This window comes from Pelodiscus sinensis, chromosome 2 (assembly GCF_049634645.1).
Source record: "Pelodiscus sinensis isolate JC-2024 chromosome 2, ASM4963464v1, whole genome shotgun sequence".
Classification (NCBI taxonomy): domain Eukaryota; kingdom Metazoa; phylum Chordata; order Testudines; family Trionychidae; genus Pelodiscus; species Pelodiscus sinensis.
The window spans coordinates 220,550,970-220,568,516 of record NC_134712.1 but is presented as its reverse complement, the minus strand read 5'-3'; the positions used below and the strand labels follow the sequence as shown (position 1 = coordinate 220,568,516).

Genomic DNA, 17,547 nt, shown 5'->3' with positions numbered 1-17,547 from the left:
CATTAAAGCAGATCTATGCTTTTCTTTCAGTGCATTAGTTCAATACGCCTTTTCTAAGCCACTCTCTGAATAGACAATATCTTCTTTTGCTACTTACTACTTCCAAGATGCCCAGTGTACTCATGTCATGAAGTCCTTCTTCTTTAATCAACTGCACGATGAGCAACAATATGTTTGTTTGGTAATTGGTTTCAAGGTCAACCTGGGATCAGGACCGTAATACTTTTACAACAATCCAGTTTTCTTTCAGAAACATGTCAGTCGTAATCTATTATCTATCACATTAGTGATTATTATTTTGTAGCATTCTACAAATCAGGCTCATACCTCCCAGTACTATGCCTGGACATACCTTGCAATTTTTGCTCCTTCTGCTCAGCTTGGGACTGAAAATCTTGGCTTTCTGCTCTGGCAACTGAGGGAATGAGCTTTTTATGAAGATGTAATGACCAGATGGCCCTTGCAAGGTGTGATCAGCCATTGGTCCAGTGCCAGGTATCATGATACTGCCAGTTCTGAGAGTCCAATCAAAGTCGTCATTCTGATCTTGCTCCCAAGCACAAAGATCAAATTCAAAATTGCAGTGCCCCATGGATGTACCTGGAAAAAAAAAAGATTGTCAAATATACTGCACAAAAATAAAGATAGACGCAAAGAACCAGCTTATAACCAAATACACAAAAAAGTGATTTGCCTACATCCTCACAATAGAGAAAAACAACAACATGGGTTTGTTTAATTAATGAATCTTTTTAATAGATAAGTTGTTGGTTTACTATTATAACATGACTGCTGATAATAAGATCATTTTAAGGGATTTCTGATTACTAAACAGCTTCTATGCTTTAATTCCAGCTTATTTCCTTTAAGCATTTGATCCAAGTAACCATTAATGCACACATTTTAATGGGCAATATGCAAATAGATAAATTAAGAGGCATGTAACTAAACATTATTTTATGTCTATACATAAAACTATTCATTATATTTATATATGTATAAAATGTATGTTTTATATGTCCTGTGAAATTGTTTTACAAGTTGCAAGTACTTAGATTTATTTTCTAAAGAGCCAAATATATCAACATTTTAAGTCAGCTATTCCTATAAATTAATGTTGACATAATTACAATATTCTATTTAACTGGCTTTATAGTTAAAGCTAATAATTACAAACCTGAATCAGAGTTCACTAAAGTTAATGGGCATCTTTCCACTGACTTCAGTGGGCTCAATTAATTTTTTGTTGTTGTTACTGGAAAGGCAAAGTTCTTGGAAAATAAATTTTTAAATTGGGATGAGTCATTTGGTTTGACAAAATAAGAAATGACAAAAGCCTTCCCCTAAAGTTCAAACAGAATCCCAACCTCTTCAGAGGTCTGATGAAGATCAACATCTAAAAGGTATTTAAGGTATTTAAGTGGCATCCAGTATTCCAGTAATTAAGTGGCATCTGTTTAAAAGTCTTTGGGGAGAGACCAACTATTCTTAAAGTCCTAAAGATGATCTTGAACTAAACACTCCCGAAGTTTGGGAATGATGAGACCCAAACCTGAGTTTTGTTGCTAGAGTCTCTCTTTACTGGACATTTATTTGTCTGCTAAAAAGCAGCAAGGAAAATTTAAAAATTACTACTGAAAATTCAAGCAAAAATTCTTTATTTTCCTGACAGTTTTTGTCTGTGAATATAGTGTAGACTTGAATAATAAGCAAAAAGTTTATGTTGTGCTACAAGGACAAGCATATGGTGATTCACAACACAATAATAGCTTTGAGTTACAGGTCAACAAAATTCATGGGGCTATTGGAGCTGCAACATTTGTCCTATATTTATTTAATTATGAGTTTTAAGACTCCTATGCTTGCTAAATCCATCTTTTTATTAATAAAGTACTTCTGCACATGCTCAGGCCTCTTTCATATAGAACCATGTTTTTCTGAATCAGGACCTGTAACTATACTGAAATTTAACATACCAGCTAATGCTGTGCATATTATATGTAAAAGTACCTCTATGTTGAACTATGAGCTTTGAACCAAGAGGGATAAAGGCAAAGCCAACCTGTTGCTTCCAGAGTAATGGAATAGAGCTGGTGAATTAACTAGTTAATCAGTAGGAGAAAAGTTGAATAATAAAGAAATAAACTATTTTATATTAGGAACGTTAGGTATGTGATCAAAATTATATTGGCCATATGACCGGAATCAAACAACTGTATCAAAAGATGTAATTAAAGAGAGCAAAAGCTAAACTAGTTCTAAGCTAGTTACATCACTGTCTAGTTTTAGAGTTTATGAAAAATTACAATTTCAGTCTTACAACTGGGGAAATGAAAACCTAATTCTGAAGTATATTGTTAGCTGGCAAAATTAATGAGTGAGGTGCTTTGGAGAATTGCAGTTGGCAAACTGATTGTCTATGATGTTTGTTTTGACAGCATTTCAATGTAAATTAAAGCTTTGGGGCTTTTATTATATTTATTTAATGAAGTAATTTTAAATGGGACAATCTTACACTAGAAATGAGGTAGAAAACTAAAAAACTCAGATTACAGCTGAAGGTTTAATGGCCACATTCCTTTTCACAAAAATACTTTAAAAATATGAGAATTAAGGTTTCTCTTTAGCAGACAAGATGTGCAGCTCTTCTTTTTCCAAAACAGCACCTTTACTCAGAAAACCTATAGAAAAGGTTCCACCTGCTTTTTGGGGCTTTCTACCTCTGTGTTTCACATTGTGGGGGGAGGAGGGTAACAGGCTCCAAGCCCAGCTCTCTTCCCTGACCCCAGAATTCATATGAGGGGGAGTGGTGCTTCATAGTGGGGAAGTGCTTCATTTCCCTCATGGGCATTCAGCCAGGTGCAATCTGGTTCCTAACATGTCAATTTAGCAATTTAATTAAGTACTATTTACTTACGGTGAAATTCATTACTACAGACACACTGGGACACCAAGTGACTCGGATTTGCTAGGGTACTAACTTAGGGAGGAGGGCAGAAATGGAATTCATTTCACCTAACTCTAATAGCAGGTCAGAAGGTGGGCATGCAGCCCCTCTAGTGACACTTGTCCAGCCTTTGGGCTGAGGAAAAAACAGTGCTGCCCTACTGAGCCTCTTTCACGAGGACCTGCATACAGTAAACTTGTATCCTGCTTTCAGCCCACATCTAGTAGGCACTTCTAGATCATCTTAGAGCTGGCTCAGAGATTCCCCTCCGATGCACAGTTAGCATCACAGTGCACAGTAAAGATGCCTGCAGTTTCCTATCAGTGCTGTAATAATGCTGCAATATATTCTGCCATGATGACACCATTCTGTGATTACTATACTCCTGTGTAATTACAATAACAAAGCAGTACTAATGATATATGGCAACATATTACAATATTTGAAGAACAATAGCTGTGACAAATTTAAATTAGCTACAAAATGACCAGAGCTTATCATATTAGAGCCTGATAAAAGCAGAGCCCTGATCATTCTCTCAGCAGCAACCTGCAGGGATATTTGGAAGAGCAGTCCCCAGAGTAACCTTAGTCTGCCTACTAACACTTACAGCACCTGATCTGCTTTCCAGCAAAAATATCCAACATCATAAAGTTAAAAATCCATCCTCTGCAAACTGCTGTAAGCAAAGACTCCCTTTATGAGAAAACATACCTCTGTACAAAGATAAATCCTTTAGCCACAAGATGTATTTCCATATTGAAGAACACATTAGAAACAGTGTCTCAGAAGCATCATCTTTCAGAGAATTGTTACAATAATTGTTTTTTGGGACAAAATACAGGACTATGTAGCACTTTAAAGACTAACAAGATGGTTTATTAAATGATGAGCTTTCGTGGGCATGGGTCTGGCCCACGAAAGCTCATCATCTAATAAACCATCTTGTTAGTCTTTAAAGTGCTACATAGTCCTGTATTTTGTTTCAGCTACACCAGTCTAACACGGCTACATTTCTATCACTGTTTTTTGGGGGTATTGCTTTGCAATATTATCCTGTTAATGTTTTGACACTTGATGGATTTTGTAGAGGTTATAGGCCACATTCCCCCAGTCTGGAGCAGAAAGGTGTAAGTCACATTGTCACAAACAACCTGGCTTTCTGCATTTTGTTGAGGTATTGCTGCCTATAGCTATCACCAACAATACACAAAAGCCAGCATGGAAAGCTGCTAAACAGATGTGCTGCAGCAGCATATCCTTCAAGCTTTTTGCCCTCACTCTCATTCTTGGTCAGGACCAGTGTTTCATGTAAGCTGAGCACTTGGGAAGCTACCCAGGAATGATTCAAATGCTGCACAGATGATTAGCAGAGCATCCACAATTGCCATCAGCAGCAGCATGTGTTTCTAGGAGGGATGTAATAGTTAATTAACCAATTAACCAATACGCAAAAGCTTATAGGTTAATGCTAGACTACTTTTGTGCCCCCCAACCCTAGCCATCCCAGCTCAGTCCCAGCTTGCACTGGGTCCTGGATCTACTCCCACTGCAGCTCTTCTTTAAAGTGTATTAGGAGCCAGGTGGGCAGAAGCTCAGATCCCTCCCCCTGAACAGGGGCTGCCCAGGGACTATAGAATAGTTGACTAACCAATAAGAATTCATTAGGTTAATTAACTATTTAATTAACCAATATTTAACATCCCTAGTTTCTACTGGTGCACATCCACACATGCCTGGGTGCACATGACAAAATTTATTCCATGTGTGGATGAAAAAAAATTAGAAGGAACATTGTGCAGGACTGCCAATTTCTGATCTTCTAGACTTGAATCCTGCAGACTTTCCTCTGCTAAGGACTCTACAAAAGTCAGGACAGTCCTAAGACTTTTGAGACAGTCCTTTTCAAATGGTCATTTGTGGCTCACTGGTTTATGAAAGGATCCTTCTCTGGTGACTATACAGAGTGAAAAATTGTGACAAGCAATAAGTGGGCAGGGGTTCTTTAATGGCTAGAGGGCAGCCTACAGAATAAAAAAAATTGAAATAGCACTTTTGATAGACCTTACCCTGACACAAAACTGAAAATAAAAGCTCACAGTTGAAAAGTCAGCCTTAGGTCAGACCTGAATTATGATAAAACCCTTGTTATTGACCAGCAGATTGGTTGAATAGAATACACAAGCCATAAAACTAAGTACTGTGATGGTAATGGGAGCCAACCTCTTTTGCAACTATAAATATTTACAGTAAAAGCAATATCAAAGTGAAAAATGTGGATTGCTTCTCTTTTTACTTAAGATTATATTTCATATTTATGGGAATTGTCTTCTGCCAAACCACATCAGCAGCCAATCTAAACCCATCAGCGCCAAAAATTATAGAGAGAATGACCACCCAAATCTGGTTTACACAGAACAAGAGTTTCACTATAAACTGAGAGATGAGAAAACTTGAAGCTAAATTGCAGAGTACATAAGCATTGTACTAATCTGATACTTCTGGTGATCTGAAAGAATGAGTCAAAAATCAGTTTTGGGAACTCAGTATATAACCTAGTGGATACTTTTCTTCAGTACAAAACCAAACTAACCTACCATGCTTGGCAGTCTCCATTCTGAGTTGAAACTCAGACTACACAGAAAATCATGTCAGCATTCATAGAGAGAAGTTTGTAGGGAAGACTGTGTAGCATCTGCCAACTTTATATCCCTTATGTATAGGCGCAAAACAAATGTAAAAAGGCCATACTCTCACTAATATCAAATTCACTACCATGTTTTCCCCAAACAAAAAGCTATTAGACTGTAAAATTGAACAATCAGCAATATTAGAGGCTGATTTATATTTGTGTGTCAAACATGAAAATGGAATCAGCCAAATGCATACTTTATTTTAAATGTGAAGTGAAATGTATTTGCATCTTTTCTAGTGAAAGTTTTGCCTTGAAAAAGTATCCTTATTTATCAAATCATCATTCTCATCCCTGGTAAGATAAAGGACACAAGCCATAACTTTTATATGTCACTTTAGCTGATTTTTACTTTTTTCACAAAGGTGAATGCCTTCTTCAATAAATGTTTTTAGACATTGTCACACCTTTTATAAAGTACTGATTAACCTGAAGCTGGTAACGCTATGTCTTTGATCTGGTAATCAAATTTTAAAATATACGAAATTACTATTAAAAATTATATTATCACAGTAATTTACTGCGAGCAGAAACAAGCTGATGAACTATTGCAGGCTGCCAATTAGATTTAACTACACGGTCCTTCAGTTCCTTAAGAAGAAAAAGTATACCATGGAACCACACATCTGCTGTTCACTTTAGTGACCAAGATTTTAAATGAGTGAGGTGGCTGCACTGTAGGTATTTTTAAAAGTAGTTTTAAGAAATGATTTCAGGAGCAACTGAAGTTTCCAGACTCTGGCTCCAGTCTCTAAGAAATTCATCTGGTAACTCTCAATGTTGTGAAGAGAAGAGGGTGTGAAAAGGAAGCTTGGAGACACTGTTACCAGAGGAAGTCACATAAGGATATGTCACAGAAATAATGTTCTCCTTTTGAAAGGGGAGATGGGGAACACACAGGAGACATTTGTGTCTATTGTTCTCTTGTTGGCAAATTATAAGTATCTGTTCTCTAATTTTTATATTGGAAAAGTATCAGAAAAAGGAAGGAAACACTAGTATCCCCAGTACTTATTAAATGAAAAAAAAACACTAAGACAAACTAAATGACAGACACATTTTTAAGGCAACATAAATGTTGCAAAGTAAAATGACAAGGAAATGTAAGGCGAAGTAAAGTTGACCATTTTGCCCCATCTGTGTTTTATAGTGATACTGTGAGTCACACTCAGATTCTTATTGAATGTGTCATGGAATAAATTGTTACTAAACCAAGGGAATGGGATCATAAGTTGGCTCCACATATTTAACAGTTGCATGAAATTGGACCACACTGCAATAGAAACTTTAAGGCTGATTCTGGCCCTTGTCTCTCAATTTGGGCCAATCCAGTGACTTTATTGGACTTCCTATTTTTTAGAGTAAATCAGGAATGTTCCACCCAGATGTCTAGGATTTGTTCGTTTTGACAGACAATACGCTTTCTGCAAACATGACATTTTCCACAGGAAAATCAAAATACTAATCTGTTCATTTTTACCTAGGTCTGCCTAAGGTGCCATAGTGCCTCATGGGAGTTGTAGCTCAGGTGCCTCCTGTCCCCACTCTCCTGTATGGAATGGACTCCCTTGCTGGACCACTTTCCTCATCATGCACTCATGTCTCCAGTCTGACTGAATTGCCATAGTGCATCATGGGAGATGTAGTCTGATTAGAAAGCCCAACATGAGGCACTGAACTACCATTGTGAATCATTGCAGCTGTTCAACGTGTAATTAAGATGTAACAAAATGGTTCAACTAATTAAACTAAACATTGCAACTGGGAAATATTGAAACATTTAATTTCAATTTAAAATATTGAAATGAAGCAATATTTGCAAACCAAAATACAGTTTGTTCCGAACCAATTTTTTTTAGACCTTTAATTCTACAAAAACTATTGCTATTTTGACTTTTTATCTGAATTCAGGATGAAAGCAAATGTGAAACTATTATAATTTTCCACAAGATGAAAATTCCAATTTTCAGTCTGCTCTACCCCGGGTTTACAGATATGTGAAATCAAAATCAGACCCCAAGCTTGTCTATACTTACCAGAGGATTGACATGCCAATAATCAATCTTCCAAGGTTTGATTTAGCAGGTCTAATAAAGACCTGCTAAATCAAATGCTTAGGGTACCTCCATGAACTGAAGCACTCTTCACAGTTGTAAGGATAAGTGAAGTCGATGGGAGAGTTTCTACGATTGACCTCTTGCTGTGTGGGGCCACCCCAGAAAACGTAAGGTATGTCGACTCCACCTACACAATTTTCATAGATGCAATTCCATATCTTACATTGATTTTCTCCACCAGTGTAGACCTGGCTCCAGTATGCCACCATTTATGGAAACCAAGGAAAAAGTTTATTACTGCTAAAATCAGATATAGTAGGTCAAATTCTCAACTGATGTAAATTGGCATAACTCAAATGATTTAAATGTCATGACATTGATTCTAAATGAGAATCTGATCTGCTGTTTATTGAATGATCCCCCTTTTTGTCATAATCTAATTTTTTATTAGCAGTGTTCATAACATTCATACTGAAACAGCTGCTTGTAGTGTACCAAACAATGCAGATTTGCCTCAATGACAATTTACCAAGATTTTTTTGAAGAAAGAGGTAGCAAGAAAAACTGAAATAGAATATGTTGTGATGTAATCCTCTAGAGAAATACACTGTTGATGAGAAGTGCTGTTTTTTAATTCTAGACTGATGATACTGTTTGTTGATTTCTCCTGCAAAACTAAAGTTGTCTGGTATTCATGAAACAGCCAAGAGACTTGACAATTCCAGGAACAAAGTAACCAAGGTTCTTAAGATCTTACATGTATTTTGCTTGACAATTTCTGCTTTTATTTCTATGGAGAAAACAATGATTTGGTTCTCTTTGTTTTAAAAGGCAGAACTGTTCTCTGAATTAATTTATGTTGGGAAAAATCCAGGAGCAGCAAATTTTATTTTGCAAGACATGATCTCAGATTAAATGGAGGGGAAATAAGCCCACCAATCCCAGGAATATACAATACCTACATTGTTAATTTCATTTTTAATTTCTTTGTTGATGAACTGCCAACAGTTTTGCTGCATTGACAATTCACAGCAGGCACAGATACTTCTTATAATTAGAGTAAGGAACTGCCATACTTACTACAAATGCTAGGGTTCTCATCCGAATTATCTGCACAGTCATTCACAAAATCACACAGATTATCTTTTGGGATGCAATATTTATTGGCACATGTGAATTCTTCAGAAGTGCAGGCTCTGTCTGGGATCAGCAAAGGGGAACAATCTTCAAAGGAAATATCATCCACTGCCACATCTCCCACATAACTCACACCACGTTTTGCCCTGAAAATAATCTAAAATAAAGAGAAATGTCTGTGAAATGTTGAGGGAAAAGTATAAAAGCTTGAAACATTCCATGTTTGGTACACAAAACACTATGTATATATGCTTTCAGCAAGCTGCCCGAGTCCCTTAAATATTTAGTACTATATATTGTTCTCAGATCTTACTGATGCAAATATAAGCTTCATAAACATGAATCAATGCTGGTTTATGCCTCAAGGGAGCCATGAAGGGAACCACAATCCTACAATAACCAAGGACATAAAAAAATACAATAAGTGAACAGTTAGAAAGCAAGAGGCTGATCCTGTTCCCCATGAAATTAATGGCAAACTTTCCAGCAACTTCAATGGAGCAGGAAAAACAATCATTCTTTATACTGTCAGCAAGAAGCAATGGTCTCAAGTTACAGTGAGTGAGGTCTAGGTTGGATATTAGGAAAAACTATTTCACTAGGATGGTGGTGAAGTACTGGAATGGGTTACCTAGAGAGGTGGTGGAATCTCCATCCCTAGAGGTTCTTAAAACCCAGCTTGATAAAGCTCTGGCTGGGATAATTTAGTTTGGTCTTGCCTTGGGCAGGGGGCTAGACTCAATGTCCTCTGAGTTCTTTTCCAGCCCCAGGATTCTGTGAGTCTATGATAATGTAGGAAAGCTAAAAGGATAGAGAACATCCAAGATGGAAGACTGAATCCTTCTGAGCTTATCAAATCTCACTACTCAAGGAATTTAGTGTTAGAATCTACTCGGTGAAACCCTGTCTCCATTATTCTTTATTAAGCAATATAACAAATATGTAGAATATGATATATAGATATGCACTTGATAAAGGGTACATTTCCCTTTAAGGAGAGATGGCTGATCCCCACCAGCGATTTACCAGCTGCCTCCAAGATGAGGTGTGGGACTAGTGACAGATCAATAGCCTAAAGATCACCTGATTATTACAAAGGTCAGAAAGAGCTCAGCTGGCAAGAGAACTGCAGGGAGAAGATAGGCCCCTGAAGTAGGCACTGGTGCAGGAGAAAGATCCGAGCTCTTAGGAGATTCCCAGTTAGATGGCCAAGAGCAGTTTGGCTTCTGCAAGAGTCTCTGGGTGAAGTCAGGGATCTGGAAGGTCTGAGAGGGGTGAGGGAAAATCCTCTAGGAACTGTAGCCCTTGCTGATCAGAGCAATTGTTTTATGTTTATCTGTTAAACTGAGGAAGGGACCTGAAACAGGCTCGGAAGTGTCCTTGATCCTTCCCAGGCCGGTGAGTAGGTGGCCAGCTTTCACAACTATCAGCGTTGTTTTACTCTCAGCAGGTACATTCCATAATAACTACTATGTTGAGTATTCTAAGGTTTGTAAAATCAGATATTTTAGGCAGATATTTAAAGAAGCGAATACATATGAATCAGGCACAACCTAAATGCCATTTTGCTTATATTTACTATTTATATGGTAGAGTGCTTTAGAGGGCCATTAACTTTCTAAGTTGCTGGGGAATGCTCAACCTTGGCTGTGCACCCAGACCTTAGCCCCAGTCCTCCCCATTCCCCCAAGCCTTCACCCACCCTACCTCCTCCTATCCCACCTCATTCTGCCTCCTACCCGAAGTGAGCCCCACTCACTCCTCCATGCTCCTCCTTCAGTGCCTCCCGCATATCAGCTGAGCAGCTGATCTGTGGTGAGTGAAAGGTGTGGGGAGCAAGGGGGAGAAGTGATCAGCAGGGCTGATGGCTGGCAGAGATACTGGGGGGGAGGAGAGGAGCTAACAGGGAGTGGGGCTAGAAATAGGTCCTGAGCACCTAATATTTTTTTCTCTGTGGGTTCCCCAGCTCTGGAGTACACACAAAGTTGGTAGCTGTGGTGCTTTATATTTCCAAAAATGCAGCAGAAATATGAGCTAATATCACTTGGTAGATGCTGCTGCCTTTCATGAGTACAAAAGATCCTTCTGCAGCAGAATCAGCACAGTTCTGCCACACAAGGAAAAGATGGGGATGGGACAAGGTAGAGTGACTCACTTCCCCTTCCTTTGGCTCTCCCTATTCTGCACAAACCTTATTGGCTAGAGTGGGGGAGTGCAACTCTAAGGCTACAGAATGAAGCATGGACCACCTATGAGAGGTTGAGCTAAGACCAGGTGGGGGCCAATCCTAGAAAGATTTGGAGAGAGAACAAAAAGCAGTGCTTGCAGTGACAGAAGCAACAGCACTGAGCTGAAGCATATACACCAGAATGCCAAGGTGCAGAATAGTGATAGAAATGTAGCCGTGTTAGACTCTGACTCGGACATGTTTAGAAGAAAGCTACTTGAGGCTGCTGCTGCACTAGTGCTTGCAGATACGAGAGACTTACATAACAATTGAGACTACATAGCAGGACACTGCCCCTAGTTTGAGCTCACAGTGCACACAGCATCAGAATACTCAGGTTGGACTGACTCTATGGATCAGGGGGAGGAGTTGAGGGAGATACACAGAGTTGAACTGGCATAGAACATAGAGTCTATGTGTGTCTTGTCAGGTGTAGGGGGGTTGTGCACTATAAATTAATAGGCAGCAGGTTTAAAACAAACAAAAGGAAGTATTTCTTCACACAATGCACAGTCAACCTGTAGAACTCCCTGCCAGAGGATGTTGTGAAGGCCAGGACTACAACATGATTAAAAATAAACTAGATAAGTTCTTGGAAGATAAACCTGTCAATGGCTATTAGCCAGGACAAGCAGGAATGGTGTCCATAGCCTCTGTTTGCCAGAAGCTGGGAATGGATGTCAGGGATGGATGGATCACTTGATGATTACCTCTTCTGTTGACTCCCTCTGGATCACCCAGCATTGTCTACTCTCAGAAAACAGGATTCTGGGATAGATGGGCAATGTTCTGACCCTGTGTGTATCAGGAGTGAGGGAATCTGTATAACTCTGCTAGAGATCCCAATTTGAGTCTACTCCTGGGCTTTACCTTGGTTAGATAAAACTATTGTTCTGTTGTTAAGCCTGGTGCTCATTCCAAGGATTAATACTGTCCTTGTAGGAGAGAGGGTTGGTGTTGTGCAGAGCAGGGACACCTTCTTAATCCTAATAATTCCCAGCTGACAAATGGGCACAGACTCTTCTGTCCATTTACCTCCCAACCCTAATCCCTTTTGCCTCTTGTGTCTCTCCCCACCTCCTAGCTCCTCATCCTCCTCTCCAGCCCTCTGAGCTGCAAATCCAAATCCAATCTGCTGCCAACTCCATGCATACATGTCTGCGCGAGAAGACAAACCCAGCTACTTAACATGAAAGCTGCAACAGTGCTGGGCACTCCCTCTCTAGCTGGATAATCTTCGCAGGGAAGTTTATTTTGTTATCATTGACCAGCTAGTTCCACTGGTATATCTCAGCTGATAGGGGGCTGGCAAGGGATGTTTCTAACTGTCCTGTTACATGGGTTAGGCCCCAGATATGATGAGTTAACCTGCCTCTCCCAAAGCAGACACTGTCCTGAGAAAAAGCTCCTGTGGAACTTGTTCCATGCTACCCAAAAGTAGGGTGGTCAAGGGAACGTGGGTCACGCTCCCAGGAAGTAAAGGCCCGAAAAAACAGGAAGCCAAATGCCAGGTTGCCAAATGCCTCAGCCCTGCTCTGTGTAACCAGGACAACCAGAGAGCTCTTTCCAGCTCCCTACCAGCTGAAAGACACCAACAGAGACAGTCAATGACAATAAAATGAACTCATCTGCCAAGACTGTCTAGCTGGAGAAGGATTCCACAGCACTTCTGATGCTTTCTGTTCAGCTGCTGGGAGCGTCCTCATGCCTGGGCAGGGTGAGCATGGAAGCTAGTAACTGGGACAGATTCAGCAGAGTCCCAAAGACAAGCCAGCTACCTAGAGGGCGGGGGGGATTTTGATCAATGAACATTTCAGTGGCCAAAGACTCAAAGATCTGTTGACAAATGTTTTTTATTGCATCACCCTCACCCAGGGAGTGGCACCCAGGCCCGCCAATGAAGAGGGGGAGGCAAAGAGGAAAACGGTCTCAGGTCTAGCAATTCAAAAGGGCCTGAGGCTCCTGGATGCCACCACTGCTACTGCAGCAGCACCCAGACCCCGGGCCCTTTAAATCACCACCAGAGGGCCATATGGTGCCCTCTGGGAGGCTCTACAAGCTGGGAGGCAGCATGACATGCTCCAGAGGGTACTTAGGGCTGTCTGCTCCTCCAACTCACCCCATCCAACCTCTTCTAGGAATACAGAGCTTCCTCCCCCATACCTTGCCCAGAGGCCAGGCATGACAGTTGATCCTCCTGGTGGCACCTGCCCTGTTCATTTAGGGTACGTCTACACTGCACGCCTATTTCAAAATAAGCTATTCCAGAGGAAATAGTCCAAAATAGCTTCTTTCGGAATAGCACGTCTACACTGCAGGGAAGCCTCAAAATTAGTCCGAAGCTGGCTTCTCTAATGTGGACGTGCTACCTCGATTTAGAGCCCCGGGAGGCACTGGGGAGTAATTACTTTGAATGGTCCTGGGGAGGGGCTATTTTGAAATAGCAGCAGTGGAGCATCCGCACTACCACTATTTCAAAATAGCTATTTTGGAATAAGCATTATTCCTCGTGGAATGAGGTTTACAGATTTCAAAATAAGCCATCCATTATTTCACAATAATTTCAAAATAATGGAATTTCTGTGTAGATGGTCACATTGTTATTTTGAAATAACAACCTTTATTTTGAAATAACCGTGCTATGTAGACCCACCTGGAGGCTACATCTACACTGCAGGTTTCTTGCGCAAAAACTTGCGGAGCATCTACACTGCACGCACGTTTTTGAGCAAGTAAATTTACAGTAAAGAGTTGGGACAGAGCACTTTTTGCACAAGAGTTATTCCTCTCCCCACGAGGAATAAGCGCTCTTGTGCAAGAGCTCTTGTGCAAGAAGGCAGCGTGGATAGGCAACAGGGGTTTCTTCTATAAGAAACCCCTATGGCTAAAATGGCCATCAGAGCTTTCTTGAGCAAGAGAGCATCCACGCTGCCATGGACACTCTTGCGCAAAAGCACATGGCAGTGTGGATGCGCTCTTGTGCAAAACAGTTCTTGCGCAAAAAGCCTGCGGTATAGACATAGCCTAATAGTTTTTACTAAACAGATGATACATTTTTCCCATAGAGAAAGTGGGTTCTTGACTGTGACTCCTAGGAAGAAGGGTGGGTGTTTATGCAGAGACACATGACTTGGAACTAGGACCTTTCACCAACCCTGGCAATCCACCACTGGACAAAGAATTTGAGGAAACTGTCACAAAAGTGGGATTCGTGGCTAGAGGTGGTTCTGCTGCTACACGAATCCTCCCATCTTAAGAAGGGTATTTTGGGAGTTATCATCCCATTAGGAATAGCATCAATGCATGCTCTAGGGGCTGAGTTGCAACACACCTCTCTTCTCACCCTAATAGACTTCACTATACACAGACAGGGATACTTGATCTGGTAAGCCACGGAGAGGTTCTTAATATTCAGAAGAGCAATGTGAATTCAAGAGCTACAAAGTGCACAGGTTACAAATGGGAATGAGCAAGCGAAAATGTAATCTAGAATCAATTTAACAGTGGACATATGAAAGAAAAGCACAAACCTGCAAATCAGAGCGAATGCCTAAGACCACTTCTGCTCTGTTCCATTGTGCGCCTTGGGAACCGCTTTGAACCCAAAGGACAGAAATTACATCACCAACTTTACTGAGTACCTGAAAGAGAAATTGTGAATTCCCAGGTCATGGTAAATCTTCTCAACTCATTAATATAAATACAGTCATTTCAGTCAGCGTTTCCCCTTAAATTAAGCCTTACTCCACACTTGAAAATCATTAGTGGAAAAGTCATGAGTGTAAGATACAAGTCTGTGAGCCTCATCCTGCAGGTCCTGAGTGGGTCCTGTGTGCATGTGGAGTTCAGTACTTTGTGTTCCCATTGACTTGAATAGGAGGGGAGGACACTCATCACCTGACAAGATATGCTCAGGTTCAGGACATGTGAATGCAGTAAGCAAAATAATCTTAATAGTAAGAATAATAAAAGCTCTAAGAGTTCATATGTCTATTGAATTATTCCATGGTCATTCTAGGAGTGTTTGGTGTCTCAACTGCACAGGAAACATCTCACTTTCCCATAAATAAACATGTCCTCTCAGGCCACAGAACCTGATCTGTTTGAACAATGGTGGGTGCACAAAATATCCTCCTAACGTCTTGTCTTGGTGAATAGTCACTGCACTGGGGAGTCATTTCTCCACAGGAGCTAGCACTCCTAAATATACTTCTCTCTGCCTTCTTCAGCATCTGAATTGAACTGAGCTGACAATATCAGGTAGATGGAGCGTGGCAAGCTGTGTCTCAAGTCAATAACTGACAGAACTATATCATAGCCCTTGTTACTACAGCTGCCTCTCCTCTCAAGGATTTATCATCTTCACCACGCAGTGTAATCTGCTTTTTGAGATCTAGGATGACCTGGACGTTTTTCACTTTAATGAAAAAGTGGCATTTTTTAAAAAAGTCTGTAGTGCCAGAAATATATGTGCAGCAGGTAAGCTGTGCCAAATGAATAACAGGGTCCTTGCCTTGACGAGCTTTCAGTCTAGAGACACAAGAGGGAAGAGTGCAATACATTAAACAGACACGACAGACAAAGTGGTTCATGGTGAGATGCTTCACAGAACACATGAGATTTCAGAAGTGTTTTTCTTTTTAAACAGAGGACAGGGATATCATTTTCCAAGCATTAAGAGTGACAAGAAAGGGAAGTTTACCAATGTCCTTTCCTTCCATGAACAACAGAGACAGGCAAAAATGATGGGAGAAAACAGCAATGTACCCCATAATACATCTACATATTTTCATTGTTATCTAACATTAGAATAACTAAGATCTTCTAAAGAAGCACAATTTGACTTGGGTGTTTCAGAATTTTTTTCTTACATTCACATATGTAAACTTTCCAAGGTAAAATATTTTTCCTTCATGGGCAGTCTAAGCTCTTCACTAGAAATTCAAACTATTTGCCATTTCTTGCCAGTTGCCATACCTTTGTAAAGACTAACTGCCATCATATTTTATAACCTATTTAAATCCAAGCATCTCTCTTTGCTTCTACTCAATATTCCTGTTCTATATACACCTATGTGGGATCTTAGCCTTTTTGCCTTAGCATCAGACTGGGTACTCATGCCCCCACTGAGGCAGTATGGCCTATGACCTTTGTTCCTGAAGGCATGACCTTGCATTTGGCATCTACTACTCAACTTACGTGAATCACAGGCCAGAGGCCAGAGTAGGGGGCAGTATTGAACCATTCTGCCCCAGAGGGTACTGCAAAAGGGACTGTGACTGAGGTATTACCCCCTCAGGTTGTGCACAGGGCTGCAAACTATTCAGGTGGCCTTGCCTTCTCTTCACCTTTACAACAGTGAAGCAGCACAAAGCAGCCAAAGTGCACAAGTCAAACTGCACCAAAGCCTTTAAACAGAGGTAAAATAAACTTTTTATATTGTAACTTTAGTTTTGATGCATGCTCCTTCATTACTATGTGTTGAGTTCCCCTTGCTTTTAGGATTTTAAAAAAGACTTTAAAACAGGAGAAATAAAATCCAGAATACTCTTACTCTGAACAGCTGATAAGTTACAACTCCTTTGTATAAAGGAGATTCTGCCTTCCTGTTTCTGTGGCTCAACATGGATTCAGGTCCAGGACCAGGGTAGATGTCAATTCACCTTCAAGACAGCAGAATTCTGGCAGTGCTCTTACTACTGTAATAATTTAGTTCAGTTCGATGAAAATGGAGGCATTTCAGCTATTGTGGATTTCCTTGTGCAGCTGAACCTGCACGCTCTGGGGCAGATCCTCATCTGATATAAACTGCCAGATTCCCTGGGAAATCAATGGAGTTTTGCTAGTTTGATGAGAATTGGGCCTTTGTGTATTTATCCTAAATATTTTTACTATGGATGTTTGAAATGCTGCTGTTGGTCTATAGTATACATTTATAACCCAATAAAAACTACTTATACTTGCTGACATAAAACCTGTCTAGAATTGTTTCCCTGTTTTAGTCTTATAGCCCAGATGAATTGGGTCAATATGTTGTTAAGTGAGTTAAGTATTTATGTAAACTAAACCTAAGTGCTTTCCTTTTTATAGTGGTGTGCTGACTGGAGTCAGAGTAAAGTATTTTTATAGTTGAATGCTGGTAAAAATCTCAACTTGGCTTCTTTCAATCAAATTAAGCAGCAAGACGAATAAAACCTGAAGGGGAAATCACACCGACAAGTCAATTTAAAAGAAAAGCACAACTAACAAAATATAGCTTTATATTTTAACCCTTTGGTCACAAGATTTTGATGTTCAGATATTCAGTCAATATATTTTAGTAGAAAAAGGGATTATGCAATACAATTCCTCACCTGTACAGAACCTGCATCCATACTGTAAACATTTCCCATTTGAGGATTTTACTTTATCTAATATATCCCTCAATCATAACTTACTATGGGCAGTGAAAGGCTGATCACTGTTAATTAGCATTTATTAGCAGTCT

General features: G+C 40.0%; 1 protein-coding gene across 1 annotated transcript in view; it reads right to left on the bottom strand.

Annotated features, from left to right (window-relative positions):
- MALRD1 (MAM and LDL receptor class A domain containing 1) overlaps positions 1 to 17,547 on the bottom strand; it is a 439,697-nt gene that overhangs the window by 248,349 nt on the left and 173,801 nt on the right. Inside the window, exons 23-25 of the mRNA XM_075922485.1 lie at positions 14,591 to 14,701; positions 8,777 to 8,990; positions 353 to 600 (exon numbers count right to left, since the gene is read on the bottom strand). Of these exons, the coding sequence (XP_075778600.1) occupies positions 353 to 600; positions 8,777 to 8,990; positions 14,591 to 14,701 (573 nt within the window). The remainder of the gene's footprint in view (positions 1 to 352; positions 601 to 8,776; positions 8,991 to 14,590; positions 14,702 to 17,547) is intronic.